The sequence below is a fragment of the Pteronotus mesoamericanus genome, unplaced genomic scaffold, assembly GCF_021234165.1.
Source record: "Pteronotus mesoamericanus isolate MK-2021 breed Mesoamerican mustached bat unplaced genomic scaffold, CSHL_Meso_final scaffold_85, whole genome shotgun sequence".
NCBI classification, from domain to species: domain Eukaryota; kingdom Metazoa; phylum Chordata; class Mammalia; order Chiroptera; family Mormoopidae; genus Pteronotus; species Pteronotus mesoamericanus.
In genome coordinates, this window is record NW_026555329.1 from 16,321,570 (window position 1) to 16,334,077 (window position 12,508).

Genomic DNA, 12,508 nt, shown 5'->3' on the forward strand with positions numbered 1-12,508 from the left:
TTTGATTCCCTGTCTTGGTAGCATGGTCTAACATAGTAGATGTCCTATAGGGTCCAGTGGCACAGAGTCATCTATTAACCAAGCTGGGTACTTGAATGTGCCCTCTGTGTGGGCTGAGTACACCTTCCTCCTGCTAGTTGAGCCTTGATTGCTGTTGGCAGGTCAATGGGAAGGATTTACCCAGGCCAGTCAGCTGCAAGGACTGGCTGTGACCTCTGACCACCAACCTCTACCCTCCGTGGAGGATCATCTGTGCAGGGGTAGGATGGTGGTGCTCTGACGTGGTCTGTAGTTGTCCGTTGGGTGTGCAGACTTTGGTATTTCCTGAAGGGAGTAGGCCAAGGTCAGTCTGCACCTGGTTCTGCCCAGGACCACACTGCATGAGCTATAAAGCAGTCTGAGATGTCTGCTACTTGTGCTGGGCTTAAAGATTCCCAGGTGAAGTCACACTGTGAATATAGGCTGTCTGCTGCTAGTCCTGGGCCTGGGGCCACTTAGCAAGAGGTAGGGGGCTGGAGACTCACTAAGGCCTCTGTTGCTTGTTTGGTAAGCCAAGACCAGCCACTGACATGGAAAAGTCACAGTTAACAGTTTGGGTGGGCCTGTAAAATGGGTGGGATGGGGTCTCAGGGGATCTCCATGGTGGGGCAAACAGTGTTAGCCAGATTCATAGAGTCTCAGATATGGCACTGGCCTGCTGACTCTGTGGCCTGTGAGGTGAAGGTTCACAAAGGGACAATAGCCTCTGCCTGCCTTTCTATCTGAGAGATAACTGTCCCCCAGCTCTTGCCTTGATGCCAGACATTTCAGTTCCTCCCTGTATGTCACTGGTGCCTTTCAAACTGCTACCCCTGTGCTGGAGCTCAGAGAGAATGAATCTGAATAAGTCCCTGTGTGGATTCTTTGACAGGAACTGCTTGGGGCTCCAGAAGTTTCTTCCACCAGTTCAATCCCTCCTGGTTTTTGCAGCCAGAGTTTATGGGTATTTATCTTCCCAACACTGGAACCCCGGGCTGGGGGGCTTGTCTGGGGCTGTCACTCTTCACTCCTGAGATATTCCTCCCGAAGTTTTATCCACCACACATAGATGTGGGACCAGCCCCTTCCACATCTTCGCTCCTCCTACCAGACTGGGTGGATGTGGTTTAATTCTGTAGTTGTCGGACTTCCATTCACCTCAATTTTTGACAGTTCTAAGTGATGGCTGTCTTATATTTTAGTTGCAATTTTGATGTGGTTGTGTGATGAGACAAGCCATGTTTACCTATGCCTCCATCTTAATTGGAAGTCTCAGTCATTACCTTTTCCCCGTCATTTTATTTAAAAAAATTCAGACACAGAAGAGCTGAAAAAAACTGCTCAGTGAGTATTCATAAAGCCAACAACTTATATTTTACAGTCCATTTATCTATTATTGACCTGACTTTTTATTCATGTCAATGTTACTGGGTTAGACAAAAAGTCCAGTCAGTTGTTTTCTGTAAAGTTAAAGACACATTTTTCATTTTCACCAATAACTCTATTGATTTGGATATTCTGAATATGTCAGCTATCTTCTGTGTGGTATAACGTTGATTGTTCTCCATTAATTTCTTGATTTGATTGTTAGCAGCTTCAACTGGTATACCTGACTGTGGATCATCATCCAGCAAGAAATCTCCAGAATGAAACTTTTGACAAGTGTGAACAGTCACAGCCCCTTCTCCATATACTGCACATATCTTTCTTGTGTGTTCAGCTGTGTTTTTGCCTTTCTTGAAATAATAAAGCATAATATGCCAAAAATGTCATGTATTTTCTTCTGTCTTCAATATTAAAATGACTACACAAAAATTACCAATTTTAGTAAGTTGTTTTTTAAATGCATGCTGATATGACAGCTATCACAATACAATCTCACAGTTTTCTTGAATGGAGTTAAAAACAATGAAGCCCTACTAGAGCCATCTTACAGGAAAAAAAAAAAAAGAACTTTTCGGCCACCTCAATAGTTGCAGACAGCAATATACTTCACCCCTACACTATTAGAGTTCAATAATTATGTCCTAAACGTTTAAAGTCATATAACAAAATGCACAAGTATATACTTAGATCTAAGTTCTGATAAATGCGTTCACCCATGTAACCAAAAACTCTCAAGTTATACATCTACATCATCCCAGAAAGTTCCCTCATATTGAGCCTCGATTTGAACATAAGATCTGCCCTCAAAGTCCTGTCCTTTTCACACTATATTACTTTAAAAAAAAGCCCAAAGTGTAAATATATTAAACATTAGGAATTTTCTCTCTAACCCTCAATAATTAAGGCAATTGAACTATGGAAATACAACAAGAAAATACCAGAGATGCCCTCCACCAAAACCAGAGAGTCCAGGCATTTAATATCTGACGCAGGGGGACTGCACCGCCTGCCCTCCACTAAATCCTGCTAAATAAACAAAAACTTCTACTTCTCTCCTCAAGAGTTCAAAAGTTAATCCAGGAGGGATGAATGTGACAATAAAAACCATCATATAGGTTCATCTCTTTTATCTTCAATTAAACTAATAAGTACTCTGGACCAAAACCATTTCTCATGCTTGTGAGGCAAGCGTGAGCTTAAGTGCTGTATGCTTCAGCGGTTACTATGACAGGCAGTGAGGAACTGGAGGAAAAAACAACACCAACTTTGCCTTCAAGTCTCTTCATATTTATTAGCTACAGACACATTACAAATTACTTAATTTTTCTAAGCTTCAGTATCTCACCTGTCAAATGAGGCCTATATTTTGTCTTCCTTTCAGTGTTAGGTTTCAAAAAGAACCTACATGCAGAGCCAGGGAAGGAAAGCCCCTACCCTGAACCTCACGCTCTAGGGCGAACCCCGCTGCCCTAGAGCTAGTCATGCCCCTCTCCAGAGGGTAGAGAGACTTTGGGACCAAAGAGACATGCACACCCTGAACCCAAGCCTCTGCCACAGACTACATTCTGGGGAATCCAGACCCAGGATCCCCCTGGCCAAACAGAGCAAGCTGGCTGGGAGGTCCGCATGGACCTATTCCCTGGGTCTTTCTTCCTCAAGGAATGACAATGAAAATGAATGTCAGGACTGAGGGTTCAACATATGTGAAAAGCCATCCCTCAGGGTACAGGATGGTGTGGGGGTATTAAAAGATATGGGTTTAGGCTCAGAAGGTGGGATGAGCTCAGACACATTCTGGCATGTAACTCTAAACTATCTAGAAATTCTTAGCTTAAACCTGAATTTCAAAATCCATATGAAAATTTATCAAATTAGCACGATAAATATATTTTATATAAGTATTAGTTTAACTTATATGTGGGTCTTCATTTATATTTGCTTCAGACCTTGCAAATGTTACAAATGGGCCTGTCTATATTTCCTACTAATAACTTCACATGCTGTGTTTCCACATACACTTTCAAACAGCATATTTAGTCATGTAACATTGTAAGTTCAGTTGCATTACTCCTATTACACAAAGAAACAGACATGTTTAAACCTATTCAGAACCCTTCTATTCTATCTCCGTACTACTCTCTTCTTAATTCCCAAATATCTGAGTTTCCTCCTATACCATGTCACCAATACTATACTCTTGAAGACAATGTGCCTCTAATCCCCAAATCTAGTCCTTATTCTCTATGACCTCTCTTTAGAAGCTTCTAAGTCTAGACTATTTCTGTTCTCTTAGCTTTTGCTCTGTCTCTGGCTCCTCTTGTTTTTCAGAGCTTTTGTGAAGGACGAATAAGATAATGTTTCTGGATAGTGTCAGTATGCAGCATATTAATAAAAGGTAGGATTTTTTTTTCATATAAAAAGAATACCATTTTTAAGTGCAGTGCCAGTTACTCTAGTAGGAGGCACATGCACGCATGCATGTTATTCCATTTATCCTGACAGCAGCAGAAAATTGGAGCTCAGATTAGTTGACAAATTAACCTGTTTTAGAAACCTGGTTCCAACACTTTCTAGCTTTATGATCCTGCGTAAGTCACAACTTCCCTGAGTTTTTGCTCCCTACTCTGTGTAGTCTTACAATGTTTTCGTGAGAACTAAATGAAACATAGGAGATAAAGTATACAGCACAAGGTACATAGTATATGTTAACTCCCTCCTCTTCCTATTGCTTCCAGGTGAACACATTAGTTTTCTCTCCTTCCCCTGTGTGCATTTTTAAAAACTGAGTCCCCAATCCTTTGACTTTCTTTCTTTACACTCTACACCTACATATTATGACACTTGTGAACCCAACTCCTCCAGAAAGATGGTTTTGAATTATCTGTGTCCATTGCTAAGTGTCCAGGCCCATATTTCTAAATTTTGCTCGTTATTTCTACTTCAGAATCCCACTGCCTACCATTTCAAACTGATCCTTTTGCTCACAAAACTAAGAATGAAAAGCAAAAGAATGGCGGTGGCATAAAATATTACAAAGGCAGAATTGATAGGATGAATGATAAAGAAGCTAATTTCATGGTTTCAAGCTTGTCTTGGAAAATTAGAAAAATTGAGAAGATTCTCATAGATCACGTCCAAACTTCCCCCCTTTTTCTCTTCCCTCATTCTTCAGACATGAAACTCTAATCCTTCTATTTTCCTAACCTACAAAGCATAATGTTCTCATTCCTTTGAATTCTCTCACATTTATATGCATCATTTTTAACCAGGGAAAAAACCCCAAAACACCTCTAACATACACTTCCTTAGCCACAAGTTTATACTTTGTAAATTATTACCAAGACTGTGCAAACTTTTCTTCAAAAATTACTTATAATTTTTAATATAGTTACTAGTCATTATATCAATTTCTCTTGAAGAGCAGTTCTTGAAAGTCTAAAAAACTAATACAGACTGATACACTATTTATTAAATATTAAATAATTAAAAGCTTAAAAAACCCAGGTGACAAAAAAATTAGTCTAAAGTATATTAAAAGAAATGGCTTTCTCCTTTGGTTGAATATATTATATTCAAATCTGGGAATATTTGATTAAACTACATTTTCTTTACTGTGATCAAAACAGAGTAACTGCAGGGTAGTAAAACCATTGATTTGCTTCCTTTACCTGAGTAGCTTTATCTTTCATGCATGAAGGGTAATGAACATGAGGATCCCGTGGCCACTGTCCTGTGAGATAAGGTCCTGTTATCGTATCCAAAGAGGAGGTTCGCCTTATTGTACTAGAGGTTCGAACTTGCTGAGATTTTGGCCTGTCCACTAAAAAAAGTGAAAAAGAAATCAGATTAGTCACTCACAAACAAGTAAAATTTAAAGTTACTTAAACCTCATAGCCTGTGGAATGTCATCCTGTCAACTTTCCCAACAATATATGTTTATCCAAAGTCTTACTCGATCTGATGGACTTTACAGACCCTCTCCAAAGAAGAGCCAAGTCACATATTAAATATGACATACACTTCCAGGACTGTCACAGACCCTACGAAGCCCATCCATTTCAGAGACCTAGTCTGCAATCTACATGTCATCTCCACTGCCATTACTTGTTAAGACTATCATGTCTCACCTAGACTGCCACTCTCCTAACTGCTATCTCTGCCTCCACCTCAACTAAATCTTGGAGAGCTACCTCCTTCCACTGCTAAAAAATATTCCCATCATTATTCATTCTTTCACTTAAAGCCTATCTTCTTCACAATTTGGCTCATACATACTCAAAGTTTAATGTCTTGCTACTCCGCCACACACCCATGCTAACTACTAAGGGCCACACTAACTGCAGTTTCACAAACGTAAAACACTTCCTTCTCTGCTTCTACACATGCTGTTATTTCCTGAGCTAGAACTCTCTCCTTCCCTATTAACTTACAAACTCTTATGTACGATACATATGCCCCCGCCAGAGCATAAGTTTAGTCCTTACAAACTGACAAGATGTTAATGCACAATCGTTAACACATTTATTCAAAGCTACATAAAAGCAACATATATAATGACACTATACTTTAATTCAACTTCCTAATTTATAGATGAAGAATTTGAAGCCCGGAGGGATAAAACTGAATGATTCAGTGAGATAAAACTGCTAACCAGTGAGAGAGGTAAAAAGGAATCAAGATCTCCAGACATTCTACACAGTCCAATCAAAACACTATGACAATCTACTTCTCCTCTCCATATGAGTACCATAGGTACCTCTGTTGAAAATTAAAATGATCATACTGAACTACAGAGGATTTCTCATGTATATATTCTAAATAATTTAATATGCATTCTATAATAAAATTCAGTGGCTTACAAAATCCAAGGCTCACAGTCTTATTAAGAGTTATATCTCACATCAGACAAAATGCCTTGCACATTACAGAGGCTCAGGAAACATTTGTTACAGAATGCTGTCCTTTAACTATCTTCCTAGAACCAGAAGAGTTGTTTTTTTTTTTTAATCAGAAAACAAAAGAAAATGCGGTATACTCTAATGTTATCATTTTTTTGTATATTTTACAACTGCAGTTTTGACTTCTTATTTGATACAAGAAAAGATCTGAAAATTACTAAACTTCCTCCCCATCCTCACTGCTTAGATTTAATTTTATTTTACCATAGGCAGAGAATCTAGGATAGCCTATTTCTACTCCTTGGAATTACCTGTAGTTTTCTTTGTGACCAAAATAATGGTAAGCTTTTATAAACATTTCATGGGTCAGACAAGACATATTTTCTGTTTTCAGAACATACAATTCTTTGTCATGTACATCAATTAAAAATACAGAATACAGAATAATGTAATTATCAGCTTGATCTGTCATAGATTTAGAGAAGTAGTCTATAATTTCTAAACTACTATTGAGATCTAACAATTTCCTCTATTTCTTACAATTTTTATTATTTATATTTCAGTTCCATATAATTTGGTTTATATTAATATACATTATCATCATGGTGTATGTTTCACCATTTTAATCTGTTCCATTTATTACTTTTTACTTTTAAACTGTCAAATTAAACATTATGACACCCTTTAGCTTTCTTTCTATTATAATTTGTTTGGTATGCCTATTTTCATTTCCAATTTCTTTGAATCATTTTGTTTATGTGTGTCTCTTGTATACAGTATATAATTAGGCTTTTTGAAAAGAACTTTGTAATACGACTTCTTGTAAAAGGTAACTTTATCTCACTTATGTTTATAGTTATAACAATTCTGATTTGACATGTCATGTAATTTTTTCCCTATGTTGTAATGATTCTTTGCTACTTGTTTTCTATATTTTACTGTTTGTTTCTTCTTTCTTCTTACCTCTTCCCCGGCATTGTAATTTAGAAAATATGTAGGCTGTTTTTAGTTCTACTACTAGAGGTTATTTCTATTAATTCTTCTAAATATCTTTCTTGGATATAAAAGCAATACCTACAAATTTTAGCAACTTTTGGAAACAAAAAGTAACACCTTGATCAAACTATGATTTGTAATAATTTAAAATATTTAAAGCTACTGTATGTGCCCTCCACCAGGAAGAAACAAAAGACAAAAACAGATTATCCCTTGAAAAAGAGCCAACACACAGCAATTCACCACTAAATTAAAAAAAGGCCTACATAAAGGTCAGATATAACCAGAAAATAAAAAGCCACTATATGTGGAAAACGTAAGCCTAAAAACTTAAATTGCTCCCAACTATTTAAAAAGCTGTGTGTACTTGCAGCTATTAAAACTCCTAGCTTGGTAAATAAACAACAGGGACCATTTTTTATGTTTTAATAATAATGAGTTAATTATAAAAAAGACACAGTCAGAAACAAAGGATACACTAATTGAAATAAAGAACAATTTACAGGGAATCAACAGTAGGGTAGATGAAGCTGAGAATCAAATCATTGATTTGTAACATAAGGAAGCAAAAAACAACCAATCAGAACAGCAATTAAGGAAAAAGAATCCAAAAAAATGACGATAGTGTAAGAAGCCTCTAGGACAACTTTAAGTGAACTAACATTCACATTGTAGGGGTGCTGGAAGGAGAAGAGCAAGAAACTGGAAACCTATTTGAAAAAAATAGTGAAAGAAAACTTTCCTAACGTGAAGGAAACAGACATACAAATCCAGGAAGCACAGACAGCCCCAAACTACACAGATGCAAAGAGGTCCACTCCAAGACACATCGTAATTAAAGTGCCAAAGTTTAAAGATAAAGAGAGAATCTTAAAAGCAGCAAGAGAAAAGCTGTTATTTACCTACAAAGTAGCCCCCATAAGACTGCCAGCTGATTTCTCAAAAGAAACTTTGCAGGCTAGAATGGACTGAAGAAATACTCAAAGTCATGAAATCAGGGACTTACAGCCAAGATTGCTCTAACCCAGGAAAGTTATCATTTAGAATCGAAGGACAGATAAAGAGCTTCCCAGACAAGTAAAAGTTAAAGGTGTTCATCATCATCACCAAATCATTATTATATGAAATTTTAAAAGGTCTTCTTTAAGAAGATGATGATGAAGATAAAAAATATGAACAATGACAACACATAGCTATCAACAATTTAATCTAAAAAACAAAATAAATAAATAAGCAGATCAGAAGCAGAATAATAGATACAGAGAATGTTTTGATGGTTGCCAGATGGAGGGGGGTCAGGGAATGGGTGAAAAAGGTGAAGGGATTAATAAGTACAAATTGGTAGTTACAGAGAAGTCAAGGCGTTGTAAAGTACAGCATAGGGAGCAGAGTAGCCAAAGAACATACAGGCAGGATCCATGGACATGGACAATGGTGTGGGGATAGCCTGAGGGAGTAAAGGGGGCTGGGTGGAGGGGGACAAAGCTGGAAAATTGGGGACAACTTTAATAGCATAAACAATAAAATACAATTTTAAAAAAGAACCTATAAATGAGCCCCTTGATTTGTATAAAACAACATTCTAACCTATATTTACAAGCTTATATTTTAAATCACTAAACCTCTGCCTATCATTTTCAAAAGATCACATGTTCTCCACTTAGTGTCTACTCTCTCTGATTAGCTACTTTGTCAGGACTATGGTCTTCAAGCTTATTTTGCTTAAGTAATCCCATGGTGAATATGTAAGCATGCAATAACATGTGTAGTTATTTATTTATAAATAGTATATATACTATATTACTAATATGATATATATTATAAATATAAAACAGACCAAACAGAAATTTATATGTATGAAATAAAAACATAAAATAAACATATATGAAAAAATCAGAAGTCATGATATTTTCTTCCTGTATCTCAGTGGGTGGCTTTACTCACTTCAATGTGAAGACCCCTTGGGTAAGGGACCTAAAATTGGGTGCTAAATGTAATCTATAAATTGGCCAGTTATCCTGGTCTAATTATATGATATAGAATATGTGTAGACAAGCACCACACGTTACCAATACTGAAAGAGATGGATGGAAGGAAGGAAGGAAGGAAGGAAGGAAGGAAGGAAGGGAGGGAGGGAGGAAGGAAGGGAGGGAGGGAGGGAGGGAAGGGAGGGAGGGAGGGAGGGAGGGAGGGAGGGGAGCGGATGGGAGAGGAGTGGATGGGAGGGGAGGGGAGGGAAGGGAAGCTTGTCTTGAAAGATTAAGTTAGGACAACATAATGTCCATATCTTGGTATAAAATTCATTTAACCAGTCATCATTTCAAAAAAAAAAAATCATTAGCCCTGGCTGGTGTGGCTCAGTGGATTGAGTGCCAGCTTGTGAACCAAAGGGTCACTGGTTCGATTCCCAGTCAGGACACATGTCTGGGTTGCAAGCCAGGTCCCCAGTAGAGGGCGCATGAGAGGCAACCACACACTGATGTCTTCCTCCTTTTTCTTCTCTAAAAATAAATAAAATCGTTAAAAAAATATTAAAGTGCAAGAGGCAAAATACTTCAAAGTTTATATTTCAAATACACATTTGAAAGATTTTCACCATTCCTCATACTAGGAAAATTTCAAAAATATGTAGTTGTTAGTAATATCCATGTAAATTATTTGAAGGTAAAAATTCAGAATAAGTTTAAAAACTGGCAAGGAAGGTTCTCTTCCAAGATATGATTAGCTATAATAATCACACTTATCAAATATCACTAGGGCCTTAGATTTATCAAAAGATTTATCATGAAGAGTCAGTAAGCAATTCTGTATCAATAAGATGACTTATTCCCATTACCCAAACTGTCATGGTAATGAGTTAGTTTTTAACTGCTTCAACATTTAAGCATTGAAATCTCTCAAATTTTTATTTATTAAATGTTGTGTTATTATCTACCTACTAATTCAGGTTTTATAATTTAGTGCAATAAAAAAATTAACTGATTTTGCATTATTTGTGTATTCAACACAACACAATTTTATTTCATAATTACAACTGTGATCAGAGTATATTCTAGTTTTTAACTGAGTGGTGACAGTATTTCTCTATTAATTAGTTCATAATGATCTCAATTCAAGTAGATCAAACAAGAGCATACCTTATTAACTAGAAACATGAATTAGTATGTATAGTCAATCTCTGAATTAACTTGCAAGAACTAAATATTTAATTATATATGTAAAGTGTAAAAGAAAATCAATAAAATAAATACCTATTTTCATTACTTAAGCTAAGCAGGCATCAGGAAAATAATACCTTCATAAGTGGTGCAACCAGTAAACAGTATTACGGAATAAAACTTGCTGAATGTCTACTATATGCAAAGCACTATTCCATCAACGAAGGGGAATTACAAAGTAAGGTTTAGGCTCCTCTCAGGAGATTACATTCTGGTTGGGGGAAATATATGTATAATTAAACTATAATATAAAACATACATTTGACACATGTACACCAATGAAGGACATAAGAAGGCAAGCAAGACCATAAATTTGGCAGCAGAGAGCAAGACTGGTGCTCTCTAACTACACCAAGGGAAGCTTTTAAGAAGGAGTAAGAGTCTTGCCACACCACTTAGTAGTCTGGTTGTTAACATTTCTTACTGAAATATTTGAGAGTAAAATACAGACTAACTCAATTCAGCAATAAAAAATGGCAGTTACATAAAATCACATCTATTTCCAGTACTGTCATCATTAGTAGGACCAGAAAATGACTGTTCCCAGCAGCAGTGTGTAAAAAGGTGTCCTCATTACACTCCTCTATTCAGGTTGTGCTTTCCTTCCCCCTTCCCGTTCCTGAACAGAAAGCCACATGGCAGCGGCAGTCGGCGGGCCTGGGGCTCCGCTGGGGCACGGACTCAGGGCTACACAAGATGATTCTTGCTAACAGCCAACTGGAAATTCAACTTGTTTCAAAACAAGAAACCGCATTAGTTAACTCTGAATCTGAGTATCAGGCCAGACCTTGATCTAAACAGGCAATAAATGCTTAATATCTAACTGCCGGAGTAATGTAATATGATGTTAAATTAATTTGTTCCCAACAACCACTTTCCTTTAGTGGCAATGATTGAAGACAACTAGTTAGTGAGTTTGGAAATCTGATGTCTTTAGGAAGCTAATCTGTAGTGGAAAACTAACAAAGTTAAATAAAATTTCTGCAATTTAAAAAAATAGTTACTGAATGTTGGAAACTTTAAGAACTTTAGCTCCAGAGTAATATGAAATAAGCCATCACACCTTCCAAACCAATCTTACCACCTGGTAAAGAGGATGCAGTATTTTTGACTGCCATAATGTAGCCATACAGAATGTAAGCCAACACACATAATAAAACAAGTGCTCACATTCTTTTCTTGGACTTTCACATACTCCAGTCTTTTCATCCTACGTTCATAAGGGTGAAACAGCTAATATAGTCTGCAAAAGCAAATAAAAGTGGACAGCTGTCTCTGTTTAGGTCTCGATTAATGATTACTAACCGAAGCTTTCCATTAACATTGATTACGTAAGCAAGGCACATCTAAACTTTTTAAAAAATGCATTTAAATTATAATTTATATAAAACTTTAGAAAAAAGAATTATTACTTCTTCAACTACTGCATAAGCACTGTAATTCCATGAAACTTGCCCATTATAACACCAAGAATAAACTGCTTCTCACTTTATTCAAAATCCATCATTGATTATGATCGTAAAGAATCCACAAGATAAACGAATTCAGTAAAATGTTTAAAATAACTAAGTACTATTACCAAAATTTCCAGTAGTGTACCTCGCAGAATTCATATTAAATAACTAGTTTGTATATAAAAACATCACATTAACAATATTAGCCAACAGAATCAGAATACGCACATGAAATATTTTGTCTTGAAATTAAGATCCTAAAGTGTGTAAAATCTTTTTACTTTTAACAGCTAACATATTTATTACCTAACTTTGCTAACGTCCAAAATGAAAACAGCCATTTAGATCTATAATACAAACATACATACATGTGTGTGTATGTCTTAAATTACTTAATACTGATTTTGACCAACGTTAAAGGAAATGTTAAAGCCCAGGCCAAGTGGCTCAGTCGGTTGAAGCACTGTCTTGTACACCAAAAGGTTGTGGGTTGATCTCTGGTCAGGGCATGTAAGGCAGATAACTGATGTTTCTCTTT

The 12,508-nt window shown here is 36.6% G+C and overlaps 1 protein-coding gene across 2 annotated transcripts in view; it reads right to left on the bottom strand.

The window, feature by feature from the left end:
* Positions 1 to 12,508, bottom strand: part of GLCCI1 (glucocorticoid induced 1) — a 95,215-nt gene that overhangs the window by 57,377 nt on the left and 25,330 nt on the right. For both annotated transcript variants that reach the window (XM_054564089.1, XM_054564088.1), the window contains exon 2: positions 5,073 to 5,224. In XM_054564089.1, coding sequence (XP_054420064.1) covers positions 5,073 to 5,224 — 152 coding nt within the window. The remainder of the gene's footprint in view (positions 1 to 5,072; positions 5,225 to 12,508) is intronic.